Source organism: Bombina bombina, chromosome 7 (assembly GCF_027579735.1).
Source record: "Bombina bombina isolate aBomBom1 chromosome 7, aBomBom1.pri, whole genome shotgun sequence".
Lineage (NCBI taxonomy): Eukaryota > Metazoa > Chordata > Amphibia > Anura > Bombinatoridae > Bombina > Bombina bombina.
Window position 1 is genome coordinate 529,254,054 of NC_069505.1, and position 18,845 is coordinate 529,272,898.

An 18,845-nucleotide genomic window follows, 5' to 3' on the forward strand; every position below is an offset into this window, starting at 1 on the left:
CCCCGGTGATCGTGCCTGTTAAGTGTCGTCACGCGCAATGATGTGATGACGTCACCACGCAATTTTATTAACAATTTGTCAATATAAAGTATAGGGAAAGGGGGCATGCTGCTTAGAATCCTGTATCTTTCCAATGGTTGTAAGTCTTGGGGATCTGGAAAAAAATAAAAACAGTTATATTTATTTTTTTATTTTGTGAAAAAAAAATGTTTTAAATCGGCTTAGCACTCAAAGGGTTAATCAGCCTGACATGTATTTTTCATGTGTGTCCCTTTTTAAAGCGGCAATGTAAGAATCTGAGATGTAGACTTGGCATGGTAGGAGTCAGACATGAGTTTTGTCTTGGTCTTATGTATATATTTTGATGTCTGAACCTCCTGAACTTTACAATAGATTAGCAAAATAATAAAAATTAATATCTAATTAGGTGAATTTCCAATTGATTGAATAATAAACATAAGAGGTTTAAACAGTTGGTGGGTGTGGTCAGCTTTCCCATAATCGGCTTACTTGATTGGTCTGTTTTAAAATGTTGTTGGAATTTTAAATGTTGGTAACTATGGGGGTGTTAATAAAAGTCGGATACTTTGGGGCCTATCTATCAATCTCCGAATCTCTTTGAAATGAAAATGATAATGCACTTCAACCTGTTTAATTCTGGACTAAATGTAGACTCTGGATTCTTAACACATTATCAAAAATTTTTGTAATGTACTTTCATTTAGTCAATTACATTGTATACTCCACATTCTTTATACATAGGTACACAGGTAAGCCTATGTCCACACTTTTGTCTTTTTTAACGTTTGTATTCCCCCTGTATATACAATTTCACATCTTTATTGATATTGATTCAATGTTAATATATAACTTTATGTCAGTATATGCTCTATGTAAAGCTATATATTTCCCCTGTCTGTTCTCCTACACTGGACACTGTCTGCCTGTTACCTAAGCCCCCCCTCATGATTTTTACGACACCTCCTCCTCTCCCTGCACTGTCTTCTTCGCTATTTTGTGTTTTAAGATACAATCTGTAAATTCCATTGAATTGGTCAGTATTGCTTTAGACTTGATAAAGGAAGGAACTCTTCCGAAAGCTTGTCAACTTATAAATGTATAGTTAGTCCAATAAAAAAAGTATCATTGCTCAATGCAATACTCTTGTTATTTTGATATCTAAATCTCTGGACTAACACGGCTACTCCAATCAACGTGACTATGGAAGATACTGTGTGTGTATCTATATATCGCAGTACTTTGCCCATCGTACCACATAATGTGTATATATAAGTCCAAGCTGTAGGAAGCTCTAGCAGTCTCGGCTAAAGCTGTAGATTTTGACCTCCATGGAGCTTCCGTATGAAGGCAGATGCCTGATCATTGCAGATAGTTACATGGGAGGGTAATTGGGGATCCTACATTTAAAAAAAAATAAAATAATTTTCTTTAGAAAAAAAAAAACAAAAAACTGTCTGCCAGTACTTAAGATGGTAGTCGGGAATATGGTGTTACAGGTTAATAACTCCAGCTGCTAAGCTTTACTGTATCTCCAATACCAACGGTTTGTTCCGAAGTTTCTCAGGCTTCCGATGTGTCCTATTGATAGGCAGGTGAGGGCGTTTTACTGACTGTAATTGGATGAAGTGGCTGGTATACTATGGGCCAATGGAAACAGAGCATTTCATATGCTGAGGAGCTGCAGGATGAGAGAGTGTTACTTTTGTGATGACAGCAGGATGAGTAGCTGTATCAGACAATTGGTGGCTTTGCTCTGTGGTAATAATCGCATTATGAATATGAGGTGTGTATCTGTTGTTGCTACGATAAGACAGCTGCTCCATAACTCGTCTGCCACCTGAGGTGGAAGACTGCAATCATCCTGATCAGATAATGCTTGTGTAATGTTAAATGTCGACAGCGTATGTGGTCGGCGTTTAGCAATATCAGGCAGACATGATTCGCCACAGTGAATCATCATGTCTGCCCGCAGCTTGATAATTCGTCCCCAGAGTGTACATTTTATGATCATCTGCTATTAAGGAAGATGCTTGATACACCTATATTGTTTTGGTGGCTGTATGTAGGGAGGGGGCGCAGTAGCCGGCGAAGCCACCTCCCTGAAATGAGTTTTAGCAGGTTGGGATGTCTGCCTTACCATGAAGAACCCCTGTGTCAATAGATGACCTCTTGTACTTTATCGATAGAACTGTACAAAAGGACAAGAGCTCATCTATTAAGGCTTAAGGAACAGAATTTTCACCTACAGCAGCATAAGGTTGTTTTAGCTTACCCTCTAACTTCTATTACACTATATAACATATCCCTATAACCCTTCCAATAGCTCCATATTAAAGGGACGCTGAACCCAATTTTTTTCTTTCATGATTAAGATAGAGCATGCAACTTTCTAATTTACTCCTATTAAATTTTCTTCATTCTCTTGGTATCTTTATTTCAAAAGCAGGAATGTAAATTTAAATGCCGGCCCATTTTTGGTGAAAAATCTGTGTTCTTGCTGATTGGTGGATACATTCACCCACCAATAAACAAGTTCTGTCCAGGGTACTAAACCAAAAATTGGCTGGCTCTTTAGCTTAGATGCCTTTTTCAAATAAAGATAGCAAGAGAATGAAGAAAATTTGATAATAGGAGTAAATTAGAAAGTTGCTTAAAATTGCATGCTCTATCTGAATCATGAGACTTTTTCTTTTGGGTTCAGTGTCCCTTTAAATCTTCCTATATAAATTACTTCCTCCTACAGCTCCATATCCCTCTCATGAAGGGAGTGGTTTTAATCCATGCGACGTTTCATGGGTACACACTCTCCTTCCTCAGACCTGTGCCCCCCCCCCGTGTCTCATCAAACAGCGATTCGCTATGGCTGCAATGGGTTAGGGAAACTAACAAAGTGCAGCCAGAGCACAGCACTGTTTGAAGAGAAGAGTCTGATAAGGAGCTGCACTACAAGTGAAAGTGCCAAAAGTTTCTGTATGTGCCCTGTTCTTTCTGCAGGCATGCTCCATTTTCTGCAATGACGTCTCCAATCACAGCATGTCATGCCACTGTTAAATGTTACCAGCCCAAAAGGAAATAGTAACTAGCTCACTCAATGCTAGATGGGAAAAAGGCAATATGTTTACTCGTCTGGGACTAGGGTAAGTTTCAAGCACTGCCTATAACTGTTAACGTTTCACATAACACCTCTACACAGCCTTTCATAAGAAACGACCACAAACGCAGAAATTAAAGAAATAGTTTATCAATTAGCAACAATTCAAAATTTTATTTTTTTTCCTTCCAAAAAAAAAAGCATTAATCACCAGATTATAAATGTACCTTAATTAGCAAAATTAAGGAATTAAAAGGTGCAAACACGCTAGCAGTCAAAAAAAATATTAAAGAAAAGTTACAATTTAATGAACATTAAATAGTCGCGCAAACAGCTAAGAAGCTTTGTTGGTCAACTGTAAAGGTTGTGTCTCTGGGGACATTACAAATGTTATTTCTCCCCCTTTTTTCAATTTTATTAGAGGGGTGGCAGTGCATTTATTAAATATGGTAAATTAAAATACAAAACAGATCTTCTCAAAGTCAAACCAACGTATCCTTGTTGAAATGTCTTTAAATTGGATATTCCAATGACGACAAAAAAAGCAGAAGCTTCTTAATACAAATTTTAGTTCACTAACTTCCTCAAATAATACACATTTCCTGTTTAAAGGGACACTAAATCCCGATTTTTATTTTTTTTCTTCATGATTCAGATAGTTGCTTAAAATTGCTTGCTCTTTCTAATTTACTCTTATTTTTCTTCGTTCTCTTTTTGTATCTTTATTTAAAAAGCAAAAATGTAAACTTAGGAGCCGGCCCATTTTTAGGTTCAGCACCTGGGTTGCACTTGCTGATTGGTGGCTAAATGTACCCACTAATCAGCAAGCGCTATCCAGGGTGCTGAATCAAAAATATGCCTTTCTGAATCATGACAGAAGAAAATTTGGGTTTAGTATCGCTTTAAAGTATCTGGCCTTTTAAGGCTGGAAAATTTTTAGGATTTCATACATAATTTAGAAGGGGCCCAGAGAAACAAACTTATTCCAAAAATATTGCTTTTTTTTTTTATTTATATATAAGAACATTGACAAAATTCCAGTTTCTAGAAACCAGTGCAAGTTCATGAAAGACGATGTTGGTCCGTCAAGAAGATACGTCCATATTTTCAAGAGTTAAAGACGTCACAGCAAATTGGATTGAGTAGATCACTATATCAATTTAAATGAGGTGGACAGTACACACGTTCTGGAGTCTTAGTTAGTCAGTGCTCCTCAATATGAGACTGTCTAATTTTCATCCTCTTTGGGTAAAGGAAGGGTGTACATAAATGCTTGGTTGTCTTCTTGGCAAACAATTGTAACAGTGTTACTGCTTTCAGGAAGTTGAGAGCCGGGCTGAAGATAAGCCTGAAAAAGAAAGACGCATACATTTATATGTAGGGGATGAGAGAACCATACCTTACTGGTCAGACTGAAACATCTGTCTGATCACAAACCATTCATTAGATATTTTCCATGCATTTTGGCTGCCCACTTTAAAAGTAATAATTTTTGTTGAGTTAACGGATTGAACTGTTCTCCAATCAGCGCTCTAGCCATACAGTACGTCTGTTGTAGCAAGAGCACAGATTGGAAAATATTTCAAACAGCTCAAAAAAAAATTACTTTTGAAGCGGCCAACGGATTATGGGGTATTTGAATTTCATATCTATATTAAAAAGTAAGTTATAGTGCATCTTCATTACAACTAATGAATTGAACTCTAAAATATCACTAACATTCCGGATCTGTTTATACAAAGGTGAAAGATTACCATCTCTTTAAACACATATCAGTGCAGGTTCGTTAGTTTTAACAAATTTAAATGCTCTAATGAATTAAAACGTATCATTGTCCAGTTGATGTCCATAATTGTTTAGTTACCTACCACAAAAATTACAATTTAATTGTTTAGTAGCCTGCATAAAGTGCATTAACACAGTAGTAGGTTGGGTTTTAAACTTCAACAAATGTAAAATATTTGCAGAAGCTAAATGAATGCCAATTTAAAGGGACATGAAGAATGTTTTTTTTTTCATGATTCAGAGAATACAATTTTAAACATTCCAATTTACTTCTATTTAATTTGCTTCATTCTTCAGATATCCTTTGTTGAAAAAAATAGCAATCCACGTGAGTGAGCCAGTCACATGAGGCATCTAGATGCAGTGGCCGAGCATATTTAGATAAACTTTTCAACAAAGGATATCAAGATAATGAAGCAAGTTAGATGCCCAAGATATGCCCCATAAAGGTTATATTTTACAAGTCCATAGTCTACAAAAGCCACTTCATAAATCCCCAAAAAACTGAAAATCATATTTTTTGAATATTAAAAAAATAAAATAAAAGCTGCATTTTATATATGCAGACTTAAGCCCCTATTTATGAAAGTCTGGTGGACCAGGTCCGCCAGACCTCGCCGTATTCAGCATTGCACCAGCAGCTCACAAGAGCTGCTGATGCAACGCCGCCAGCAGGGGGTGTCAATCAACCCAATCGGGTTGATTTCCGGCGATGTCTGTCCTCCTGCTCAGAGTCTTTGTGACCGCTGCTTCAGGCTCGCCAGAAACACGGGCATGAAGCTCCATACGGAGCTTGATACATATGCCCCAATGTGTGAAGAGGCACCCTCCTAGGACTTATGCTAAAAAAAATGTGACAGGGCGCTATTACGCTTGCAACATATCTTTATATAATGAAAGTGTGAGAAGATGCGGGCCAGATATGGTAATCATTAGACATGAATTGGATCAAAGAAACGTTTTCGGGAACGGATAATCAAATCCTTTTTCTCTAACAAATTTTTGATGCCCACATCTATTAATCATTGTTGCTGTTATAGGAAGTAACACTGGATGTTGGAGGGGAAAAAAAAAGGGAGACAGATAAAAAAGCTTGCATGACAGAGTGAGATTTGTGAACAAATTAGACTAATGTGTGAAAAATATGGAGTCTTCCATGCAAATGCGTCTAATATGCCTGACGTGTCTGTAATTTTTTTTTTATGCACTATTTCTTATATTAAAGAAGTTGTCATTAAAGTGAAGGTAAATTTTCATAGATGCCCGGTTTTTAAAAATACTTTGAAAAACAGGGGCACTTTCATTGATGAAAATTAAAGGGACACTGTAGTCATAAATGAAATTACATTTACATCGTAAATAGTAGGTAGTACATTTAGCATTTAGAAAATATTTATTTCCAAACCTACTTCTAAGTCAGCTGTTACAGATTCCCAATCCGTGCTGACAACTGCAGTTGAAACATGGCGTCTTTCGGAAGTATTGCGTATGCGCGAGTTAGCACAGCGTCACATGAAGCGTCACCGTCCGCAGATAAGGCGAGGAGAATCTATAGAGCAGTAGTCGATTGAGCTGCGCAACTAACTTAAGTAATGTTCTTGCTAATGCTTGCAGAATCGCCCTAGAATAAACGAGCAAACGATAACAGTGAAACACAATACTTTCTTTAGTACGCATAAAGTCTGGATAACCGATTGCATTGATTTTATATTCTAATGCGCAAGCGTGAGAAGTCTCTACATGTGGGTAACTTTGGCTTCAGTGATTAGAAATGCGCGATTTAGACTAATTTATGCGCATGCTTATTAGCAAGGATTATGCCGATAATTATATGCATAAGCTCGCAATTTAATAGGTTACTGATGTTCTGCAGATAATGGCGAAAATGGTGGGCTGGAAATGCTTACGTCATTGCCGGATAATTATCAAAAATAAAAAAAAAAAAAGGAATGGATGCTTCGTTTTTATGAAAATAAACGACTAAGTTTTAATATATAATAATTAAATATAATATGGTAGTATTTGTATGTAAAAAGTAAACTAAAGTAATCCTGTAACATTGCACTGGATTTGAAGAAATACTTACCTTTTTACTCCTGCAGAAATGACGAAAACCGGCTTCCTCCAATCATGGCTTGCACCCCAGAGCATCCAGCTCGTGATGCCTGGCTGTGATTGGAGGAAGCCAGTTTTGTCATTACTGTGGTCTACAGCAGGAAGGAGGAGGGGGATCGTCGATCCGGTTTTGCAGGAGTAAAAGGTAAGTTTTTTTTTTGTTGTTTTTTTTTCTTCAAATCCAGTGCAATGTTAATTTTCAGCAATGAAAGTGCCCCTGTTTTTTAAAAGTATTTTTAAAATCCGGGCACTCATTGATGAAAATTGACCTTCACTTTGAAGAGACTACTCTTGTTTTAAGATAGATAATCCCTTTATTACCCATTCCCTAATTTTGCATAACCGACATGATTTTATTAATATACTTTTTACCTCTGATTACCGTGCATCTAAGCCTCTGCAGACTGCCCCCTTATTTCAGTTCTTTTGACACACTTGCATTTCAGCCAATCAGTGCTGGCTTAACATCGTGCTCACTCCTGTAAAGTTATTTATCTATATGACACAAACTAGCACAGTCTAACTGAAAAAACTGTCATAATGCACTGAAATAAGAGGCGGTCTTCAACGGTTTAGAAATTACCATATGAGCCTACCTAGGTTTAGCTTTCAACAAAGAATACCAAAAGAACTGCAAGTTTGATAAGTAAATTGGAATGTTGTAGAAAATGGTATGTCCTATAGGAATCATGAAAGCTTAAAGGGACAGTAAACCTTAAAATTAATGTTATATAATTCTGCACATAGTGCAGAATTATATATTATATAAGCCAACCATTATTTAACATAATATTGCCTTTTTATTTTTAGCAAAAAACGCTGTTTTACAGACCCGCTCTCTGGGCTCTGCTGAGCGGGTCTGTTTTTTTTTTTCCTCAGCGCATCGGGCCAGCTGTCAGACAGCAGGAGCGAGCTGCACTTAGTCTTATGGCGCGGTCGGGCTGGGCTGTGACTATACAGCTGGCCCGATGCGCTGAGGAAAAAAAAACCAGACCCACTCAGCAGAGCCCAGAGAGCGGGTCTGTAAAACAGCGTTTTTTGCGAAAAATAAAAAGGCAATATTATGTTAAATAATGGTTGGCTAATATAATGTTATATAATTCTGCACTATGTGCAGAATTATATAACATTAATTTTAAGGTTTACTGTCCCTTTAAGACAAACCCCTTTCTGGTTTGGTGTGCATATATTCTTTCACCTACCAGGTCTACGAGATTTAATTTCCCCTCAGATATTAGGTTCTCTTTCTTCATCTGCTCAGCCACGCCCTCCATTTCCTCCAGTTTAGAGCAGACTCTCCCGTGTCTTTGCTGGAGCGTCTTCTTCTGCAGATCTGCCATTACAGACACCAGCTGTCCCGTACTTAAGCTCTCACCAAGTTGGCTTTGTTTATGGACACTACCCTGGTGTTGCTCTTTGGAGATATTTTCAGATAGCTTGCTGTGTTTCGATACAATCGGTACTGTGGATGGTATGGGCCTTGTGATAGCAGGTGACAGATAGGTCTCTGGTGAAACCATTATGGGGGGGAGGGGACCTGTCTGCAGGGAGGGGACAACAGTGGCTGTTTGCATGGTTTCTAAATAGGTAAACAGTTCTTCAGGTGACATCTCGGCTGGCATGACAGGAGGGAGACCAGTTTCCGAGAATGGGTCTATAGGGATGTTTTCAATAACCAGTGCTCTATGATCTTCTGAGACCAAACCACGTGTGTCTAAAGCATGTTGTAATGATGCTGATGCAACATGTTCCTCTGATAATAACGCAATGGATTCTGCTACTGTTGTTTGATGGTGCATTTGTTGCCCCACAGACACATCAATTGGTAATGTTATAGGGGAAAGATTTTGGGTTTGAGAAGCAGTAAATGCCAATGAAAGACCATCAAAAGACTCCACAAAATGAACTAATGGAACCAAGTTCACTGCGCCAACTACTTGACTGGGAATTGCAAGAGTATTGATCTCCTTAACCAATGTCTCTCCTCCATTTATGAACATGTGACTGGCTGAGCAGTTTGGGTCCAAAGCGATTGCAACGGTTTTGCCGGGGACGGACTGCATCTGAACCGTAGGATTTGGCACGGCAGCGATAAAGATTTCTTTCTGTACAACATGGTCTGCAGAGGGTGGCTTTTTTGTCTTTATGTCTTTCTTCGTCTAAAAATGAAATGTAGATATTTTAGTCAGCAAGATCAAAATGCCCATTTGACATAATCATATTGACTGGGTTAAAAAGGTACAGGAGCAAAATGACAGTGACAAGTTTTACGGGTGATAAGAACAGACCCATGTAGGAGCAAAGTGTATTAGTGACATGTTTAAATGGACACTGAACACAATTTTTTTTCTATCATGATTCAGATAGAGCAGGCAATTTTAAGCAACTTTCTAATTTAATCATCAAATTATTTTCATTCTCTTGGTATCTTTATTTGAAATGCAAGAATTTAAGTTTAGATGCCGGCCCATTTTTGGTGAACACACTATGTTGTCCTTGCTGATTGGACAGCACCAATAAACAAGTGCTGTCCATGGTCTGAACAAAAAAATATATATTTTAGATGCCATTTTCAAATAAAGAAAGCAAGAGAATGAAGAAAGTTTGATAATAGGAGTAAATTAGACAAGTTGTTTAAAATTGCATGCTATATCTGAATTACAAAAGAAAAAATTTGGGTTCAGTGTCCCTTTTTAATAGTATAAAGGAACAGAACCAAGTAGGAGCAAAGTATTCTAATAAACAGTTTATCCTGTCCTTACCGAGATATTCCCTGATGTGTGAAAAATCGTAGGCACAGCATCTAGCTTCAGCAAGCGGGCTCCCCATTTGTACTGGAAGCAGGAAGGCTTAAAGTGTCGGCTACACAGGTGTTGGTTTATGGAGGGAACAAAGCTCTCCTTACTCATGTTGATTAACCATTGCCTGAGTCGAACTTTGTCGTTTAATGGAAACCTAGAAGTAGAAGCGAGATGGTTACGATATTAAAAAAAAAAAAAAAACTCTTGCAGTTAATCCCTCTCACATACAGTCTCCTCCTCCCTCACTTGCAATTATCCTATCATCTCTGCCCCCTATAGTTTCACCTCCTTCCCTCCCCCCAGTAGTAAACGTCTCCCATCTCACGTACTAGTAGATTTTACCAATCCCACTTATATATATAAAAAATCTCTCTTCAATCACCGCCTCATGTCTGCCCCCTAATGTATATAACCCCCTTCCCTCTTCTTTTTTTCCCTCCCATATATGAATATCAGTTTTGTTTTCTCTTGTAATAATCCCCACCTGTACTGAAAGTCTCTGGACCTATGTCCAGGCTATTGACAGACAATGTAAACCTAGCCAGCAAAGAAAAAATGTACACTCCCAGTGGGTGTAGACGAGATAACTAATTATAATTTTCCATTGTTCTAATTACTGGGCTTTGTTTTACAAACATAAGATAAGGAAACGTGTATGTACACAAAGTGATAACATTTTATGTTACCTGCAAGCTCAACCCTTTTCAATAGGTTGTGGTTTCAAAGAAAAAGCCCAGCAATTTCATATACACAAACAAACCTGAAAATGCAATTTCTCACACATTGTATGCTATGGAGCCATTGGAAATACATTAAGGAAAAAACTATTTAAAGTGCCATACTGCCGAGTTGTGCAATTAGCACTGCTGATTAGTTCAGTGACAGGTTGCGCTTGGGAATAGCAGTGCTCTGTGGGTCCCAAGTGGGACTTCTACTGTGAGTTTAACTCTTTTGCGTGGGTTAAACAAATAGTAGTGCAGGTGCTCATTTTAACATTTAAATGAGCTAACAAGTAATTTTTCGACTATCGTGGCTCTTTAATTTTCCAGTACACATCTTGAAGTTAATGTGCCTGACTTCACTCTCAGTCCTATAATCTCTCTTGATTAGTCTAATTCCTCTTCCGCTTTCAATAAGATGTAACTAAAAAAAAAATTCCAAATACTCCAACTATTCTCCAAACTACTGTGTCGCTGCTCTCGTCCTATACTTGGTGCATCTGTAGATCTTACACTCTTCATCTAATAGTTTAGAAATCTGTCTACCGTACTATTTGTTGGTATACACATCTTTTATACCTTCTCTCTACTACTCAATTATAGTACAACCCCCCCCCCATTTCTCGCTCTATCATCACATATAGTAACTACCCTTTAAGTACTCTCTCCTGATTGCAAAATTACTAACATAGCCACGCTGCCTGGAGCATTTTGCTCCACCCCCCTTATCAGTGTTTAGGCATTGTATTTCAACTGAGTTCACATCCTCTAGGGCATAGATAATTCCTATGCACTTTTGCATTCTACCAAAAGAACAATAGATATAGATACATCCATAGATGGAAGTGTGTGTGGGGGGGGGGGTGGAGTTAGAGCTACTAAATTCAGAAACCAAAAAAGGGTTAATGGCGAGACACTGCAGTATAAATTTGCAGATAAAGTACATATTATATTTTGTCTCTCTCCCAACTTGTTTTATGTCACTTTAAAGGGACATTATACACATTTTTTCTTTGCATAAATGTTTTGTAGATCTATTTATATAGTTTTGCTTATTTTTAAATAGCATTGCTCTGATTTTCAGACTCCTAACCAAGCCCCAAAGTTTTATGTGAATACCGTCAGCTACCTTCTCCAGCTTGCTCCTGTTTGTGTAAAGGGTCTTTTCATATGCAAAAGAAGGGGGAGGGGGGATTGTCTTATTTGCCACTTGCAGTGGGCTTTCCAGCAACCTTTTCAACAGAGCTAAACTAAGAGGTTCTAAGTAAGTTTTCAAACATTTTTATACTGGATTTTTATATCAGTATCTGTGCATCTTATTCTTTATAGTAGTGTCTATTACATGCAGTTATATGAAAATGAGTGTATACTGTCCCTTTAAGTACATTTTAAAACCCTTCTTTCTTTTTTATTGTTTTCTTACATTAAAGGGACATGAACCACAATTTTTTTCTTTCTTTGATGATTTAGATAGAGAATGCAATTTTAAACAACTTTCTAATTTACTGTTATCTAATTTGCTTCATTCTCTTGATATTTGCTGAAAAGCATATCTAAATATGCTCAGTAGCTAATGATTGGTAGATGCACTGATGCCTGGTGTGATTGGCTCACCCATGTGCATTGTTATTTCTTCAACAAAGGATATCTAAAAAATGAAGCGAATTAGATAATAGAAGCAATTTGGAAAGTTATTGAAAAGGTATTCTCTACCTGAATCATGAAAGAAAATGTTTGGGTTTAGTGTCCCTTTAAAGGGATTAGGAAACCCATTTTTTTTTTATTCCACGATTCAGATAGAGCATGCAACTTTCTAATTTACTCCTATTATCACCAATCAGCCAGCACTACCCAGATGCTGAACCAAAAATGGTCAGTCTCCTAAGCTTACATTCCTGTGTTTTTTGTTTTGTTTTTTATTATTTAAGAGAACTAAGAAAATGTGATAATAGGAGTAAATTAGAAAGTTGATTAAAATTGCATGTTCTATCTGAATCCTAAAAGAAAAAAATGGGTTTCATATCACATTAATTCTCTTAAGGCCATAATCACTCCCTGTGTCTGTTTATACCTTAAAATACCGTGTATCTCCATTATCCATCTCCTTCAATTACTTTATCTAAAGTATTCTGCACTCCCAGCCTAATAATATACTTTTCATTTATCATTTTCCTCCATGTTAGATCTTGCTTTATTTTTCCCCAACACATCACTCCCCTATTAGTGTGATCTGTTTAGTGTATATCTATTTTGCGTTTTTCATACCCCTTTAAGGGCTAGTGTTTATTTAATACTAACTTACTTGTAATAAGTCTCATTCTTCCCCTCCAAACTCTGACATTCAGGGAAAACGCAGATTTTCGGCATCTTCTCACTTGATCTCCCGAATCCCCAATACGACTGATTATTAGATTACTTGTTTGCCCTCTGACGTCTTCAAAGTGCGACAACAAACCTGGCGGAAATAGCAAGTCAGAAGAGCTAACCAACCTTAACTAAGGGCAGCTCAACATACTATCCAATGAATAGTTCCCGTTTAAAAAATGAAGCCAATTGCCTTCCGCTATATTTTTTAGACGTAATGACGTCGTATACGTACGATAAACAATGAGTCTAGCGGAAGTGGGACATTAGATTATTAAACCACGCCTTCAAGGCAATAGGAAAGCGGATGCAGTTAACCTTTTAAAAAATGGCTGGCTATGTCGTAGCATAAGTTGTCAGGGAAACAATTAAACCTACACCCGGAATTGTTACTTTTTAAGTTTATAAAACCCGGAAAGAAATATAAAAGGCGCTTCTTATGGGGTAAGAGAAGAGGTCAGGGAATAGCGGCCTTTATGTTATGTCTCATATATGCAGGGAGCATTTTATCCAGCTTTACACTTGTCTTATTACGGGGAATTGTGATAACGTAAACAGCATGTGTCGTACACAAAGCACTACAAAGGTTTGTTTTAATTACAAAAATTAAGATGGTCAGGTCAGAGCATTGTAAAACCTTACAGAGATATTGGGGCTTCTAAAACAAGGACAGTCTATTATAAACCCAACCTCTCACTCACTCTTTTTTTTTTTATTCAGGGAAATTGTTGGTAACCCAACATGTCTCTACCGGGATAGACTTTTAAAAACCTAACCTGCCTCTCTTATACAGAGAGGACTGTTACAAAAACTACTATGTCTCTTTAATTTAGGGGGAGATTTACAAACCTAACTTGTCTCTCTTATACAGGGGGAGACTGTTACAAACCAAACCTGTCTCTCTTATGCAGGGGGAGACTGTTACAAACCAAACCTGTCTCTCTTATGCAGGGGGAGACTGTTACAAACCAAACCTGTCTCTCTTATACAGGGGGAGACTGTTACAAACCAAACCTGTCTCTCTTATGCAGGGGGAGACTGTTACAAACCAAACCTGTCTCTCTTATGCAGGGGGAGACTGTTACAAACCAAACCTGTCTCGCTTATACAGGGGGAGACTGTTACAAACCTAACTTGTCTCTCTTATACAGAGGGAGACTGTTACAAACCAAACCTGTCTCTCTTATACAGGGGGAGACTGTTACAAACCAAACCTGTCTCTCTTATACAGGGGGAGACTGTTACAAACCAAACCTGTCTCTCTTATACAGGGGGAGACTGTTACAAACCAAACCTGTCTCTCTTATACAGGGGGAGACATACAAACCTAGCCTGTCTCTTATACAGGGGGAGACATACAAACCTAGCCTGTCTCTTATACAGGGGGAGACATACAAACCTAGCCTGTCTCTCTTATACAGGGGGAGACATACAAACCTAGCCTGTCTCTTATACAGGGGGAGACATACAAACCTAGCCTGTCTCTTATACAGGGGGAGACATACAAACCTAGCCTGTCTCTCTTATACAGGGGGAGACATACAAACCTAGCCTGTCTCTCTTATACAGGGGGAGACATACAAACCTAACCTGTCTCTTATACAGGGAAATTGTTATACCTAACGTCTATTTTATACAGGGATAGACTGTTTCACAAACCTGACCTGTCTCTCTATACAGGGGAAGACTTTTGAAAACCTAACCGGGCTCTCTTTACAGGGGGAGACTGTTACAGACCTAACCAGTCTCTATACAGGGGGAGACTGTTTCAAACCTAACCAGACTCTTATACAGGGGGAGGCTGTTTCAAACCTAACCTGGCTGTCTTATACTAAGGGAGTCTGTTAAAAACCTAACGTCTTTTATGCAGGGATAGACTGTTTCCTATAGCAGTGATTTGCAACCTTTTTTTTGCAGTGGCACACTTTTTTACATAAAAAAATCCTGTGGCACACCACCATCCCAAAATTTTACAAAATCACACGTAGCCTAATACAGGGTATACATACATACATACACTGTGCTGCCATGCCTCCTACAAACTATACATGACATATTGACATTCATTCACAAACAATCATAATCATTGTGAATGAATGTCAATGTCATGGTTGTAAATGATGCCTGATGAGCCTGTCACATACCTCCCAATATTTAAAAATTTGAAAGAGGGACACCCCCGCACTGTTGTCAGTCTGCCGTGGCACACCTGAGGATCTCTCATGGCACACTAGTGTGTCACGGCACACTGGTTGAAAACCACTGCCCTATAGTATATGTGCAGTCCACGTACAAACAGAATATTGCAGTTATTTCTCTATAAAGCGGCACAACTTTGCAGACTTAGCGTCATGTCCCTTTTTTATACAATGACAAAACATTGCATTGCATTGCACACCTTTATGTATCTTTAAAGGGACATTAAACACTAAAATGCTCTAAAGAATGATTTATTCAAAGCCAAAATTAGCCTTATAATAACACACAGGTGTGTTTTTTTTATTTTAAATATTTTCTTAAAGGGACATAATACTCATATGCTAAATCACTTGAAACTGATGCCTCATAACTGTAAAAAACTGACAGGAAAATATCACCTGAGCATCTCTATGTAAAAAAGGAAGATATTTTACCTCACAATTTCCTCAGCTCAGCAGAGTAAGTTCTGTGTAAAAAAATATACTGTATATACTTCAGCTGTTGCTCAGCTGCAGGTAAAAAAAAATGAAGAATATGAAGAAATGAACAGCATGACCTCAGCACTGCTGATTGGCTGAACTCTTTTACTGTGATCTCATGAGATTTCATAGTACACTTCCTTAAACCTGAATAGGGAAATAAGATGAGTGCGCGTAAGCTCACTCCCTTAGCTGTCCTGGGACAGACATACTGATTTGCTGCTTAGAAGTCCTTTACAATGGGATGTGGCTACTGAGGAATTTTTTTAGGTAAAATATCTTTCTTTTTTACATAGAGATGTTCAGGTGATATTTTCTATTCAGCTTTTTACAGCTATGCTGCATCACTTTCAAGTATTTCAACATTTGGGTATTATGGCCCTTTAAGTATTGAAAAAAATAAGTGTACATGGGTCAATGGATGCCGCCATATTGTAACCTTTATTTAATTGGATACATTTATTTTATTTAATCCTTTGCTGATGGAAATCAGTGAAAGCTATAAATGAGTTACTACAATGTACAGCTAATGACTGTGTGGGAAATAGCAGTCCGGAAGTCTGCAATGTGCTCTTCCATCAGGAATTGTAAAGTAGTCAAGTTTTCAGAATTAAATTAGAGGAAAGGGGCATAAATAGTGAAAATGTATTGCAAAATAGTATAATACATAATTATACTACAATCTCAAAGTATTTAAAGTAAAGGTAAACTTTAACTAATCAAATCCCATATGTGTAAAATTTGCCATTAAAGTATGTGTACCTTTTTTTTTTTTTTTTTTTTTTTTTTTAAATCCCTCTGAAAGGGTTTAGTTAGTTCATATAATAGTGGTTCTATTGTAATGTAATGCCAGCATATTTTTAAAATGACAATTCCAATGACCATCCAATCAACAGGTGCGTCATATGACAATCTTTAAGTCCAGCCCCTTTAAAGCCCTTAGAAAGCCTATGTAGAGATGGAGTGGGACTGCTCTATACATTACAGCCCAGCCAAAAGAGGAGATGAAGGGGGATGGAGGAACAGGCTATACCAATTAGGATTATACATTTTTATTATAAAAAAATAAATATATATCATGTTTTTATTATAAAACATATATACACTTAAAAACGAATTGTGGTGGTTCTTGTTTTTATTGCAACATTCTTATAGTTTGAAATTTACCATCACTTTAATGTTCCTTTTAATATATATAATCATAATTACTGTATTAAAATTCTCTTTATTTACAGGATGTAGCATGGCATAATTATACACTAACAGTATTACAAACCCTATGTGTCCCTTTTATTCACTGGTAGAGTATTGCAAATTTCACACGTCTCTTCTTCACATGGACAGTGTTGCATACAACACATTGCTTTTATATATGGACAGAGTATTCCTGATCTCCAATGTCTCTTGTATGCAGACTGAGCATTGCATACCTCACACATCTTTTTATACATGTATAGAAAATTACAGATCTGTTTTGCTTTACAGACAAACAGAAAAATAAATCCTTACAAATCTATTTTCTAACTTTGTTGTAGGGTTAAAAACATATTTTCAATATGCCGGGAAAATTGGCTACCATGCTGGATAACTTGGATCACTTTGTTGAAGTCCTTACGCTTGCACAAAGCATACAAGTGAAGGATTTGGATATCTTGAGTGTTAAGAGAGCATTTGAATGGTCTACTTACTTCCGACATGTCTACCATCGCTTTGAATCTAATGAGACCGTTAGACATGCAATTGAAAACCATCTTTTGGAAAAAAATAAAGAACTGAATTCATACATAAAGAGTTATAAATTCATTATGTTTAAGGACCTTGAGAAGAGTGAGGAGATTCTCTACATGTCTCTTCTCCAAAACAAAGGAATTCCTAATGATATCCTTAAGTATCTGGTGACACAGTTTACAGACGCTACTTCTCAGGATTCCAAACTTCATGGTGTGAACCGAGTTGTAACACAGAAAGCAGCTTGTCAGCTGTTGCTTTCTCTAACATCTGTTGATCCTGTTAACATTCAAAACTCTTTAGACAACCCTATAGTTCTCACTCAGACTGAGATGTTGAGGAGCACCTTAGAAGAGAGAATCAAGACTTTAGAAGAAAATCAACAACTTGCTGCTCTTTCAGATATTCTTTCAGCGATTCCCCAACCTCAAGGGTATTATCTCTTGTTGGCCATGCTTGATAGCAAAGAATCAGACAAATATGGATGGTTGTCTCATTTAATCTTGGACTGGTTGTTGGATGATTCTGCTAGATGTTCTGGTTTCTGTAGCAATATTAGCCCTCCGGTTTTATCTAGACTGGCTTCAAGGTATCCTCAATTGGTGCAGGCTTACTTAGACATTTTAACAAATTGGGGTGCAAGCATGGAAATGGATTTTGCTCATGGGATGTGGGTTAGTCCAATTCCTTCTTTGTCTTTCAGTGTTCTCCTGGATCACTTTCAATGTCTTTTGCTGGGTCCTAAAGATCTCAAAACAGCTACAGACACTACTCTAAAGAGGTTAAAACACGAGGATGGTGATTACAATGTTCCTGGTCTTAGTATATGGACAGACTTGTTACTTGAATTAAAGAAAATCTAATCTCTTTTGTATTCCATCTAGTAATTTGATTGTATTTCTAACATATTTCAGCATGATATAAATGAGATGTATTGTAATTTTGCTGAATCCAATTGATTAAAACTGAGAATGTTGTAACCAAAGGTATTTTGTCTTTTCAAATAAGGGGACAAATTGAAATGTATTTCACTCGCTAAACCAACAAACATGTTTTTAAAAATTAAAGGATAAATAATCCCCTTTTATTACTGTTTTGCATAGCTAACACTTTATATTAATACACCTTCTACCTCTGATTACCTTGTATTTAAGACTCTGCAGACTGCCCCATTATCTCAGTTCTTTTGACAGACTTGATTTTAGCCAATCAGTGCTGACTCCTAGGTAACTCCATGGGATTGAGCACAATGTTATCTAATATGGCATACATGAACTAGCACTGTATACCTGTGAAAAACTGTCAAAATGCACTGACATAAGAGGTGACATTCAATGGCTTAGAAGTCAGTTTATGAGCCTGCCTAGGATAAGCTTTTAGCATACAAAAAGTGATGATCTGTGCTGTCAACTGAATTTTTTTTATTTATATATTAGTTGCATAATATAATACACACTTCCAAATAAATTCATTAGTCAAAACACAATGTAATAAAGACAATCGATTAAGTGAATCTCCGAAGGAAGAATTAAAGATTACTATA

General features: G+C 37.3%; 2 protein-coding genes across 2 annotated transcripts; one reads left to right on the forward strand and one right to left on the reverse strand.

The window, feature by feature from the left end:
- Positions 1-3,246: 3,246 nt before the first annotated feature.
- On the reverse strand, positions 3,247-12,968 carry LOC128666981 (THAP domain-containing protein 5). Its single transcript, XM_053721826.1, has 4 exons — positions 12,835-12,968; positions 9,775-9,967; positions 8,215-9,171; positions 3,247-4,460 (listed from the first exon to the last, which is right to left on the reverse strand). The coding sequence occupies exons 1-4, from the start codon at positions 12,897-12,899 to the stop codon at positions 4,341-4,343; spliced, it is 1,335 nt and encodes a 444-aa protein (XP_053577801.1). The 5' UTR covers positions 12,900-12,968; the 3' UTR covers positions 3,247-4,340.
- Positions 12,969-13,204: 236 nt separating this feature from the next.
- On the forward strand, positions 13,205-18,287 carry FANCF (FA complementation group F). The gene is made up of 2 exons (XM_053689126.1): positions 13,205-13,340; positions 17,110-18,287. Exon 2 carries the CDS (start codon positions 17,131-17,133, stop codon positions 18,163-18,165), a length of 1,035 nt encoding a protein of 344 aa, XP_053545101.1. The 5' UTR covers positions 13,205-13,340; positions 17,110-17,130; the 3' UTR covers positions 18,166-18,287.
- Positions 18,288-18,845: the final 558 nt, after the last annotated feature.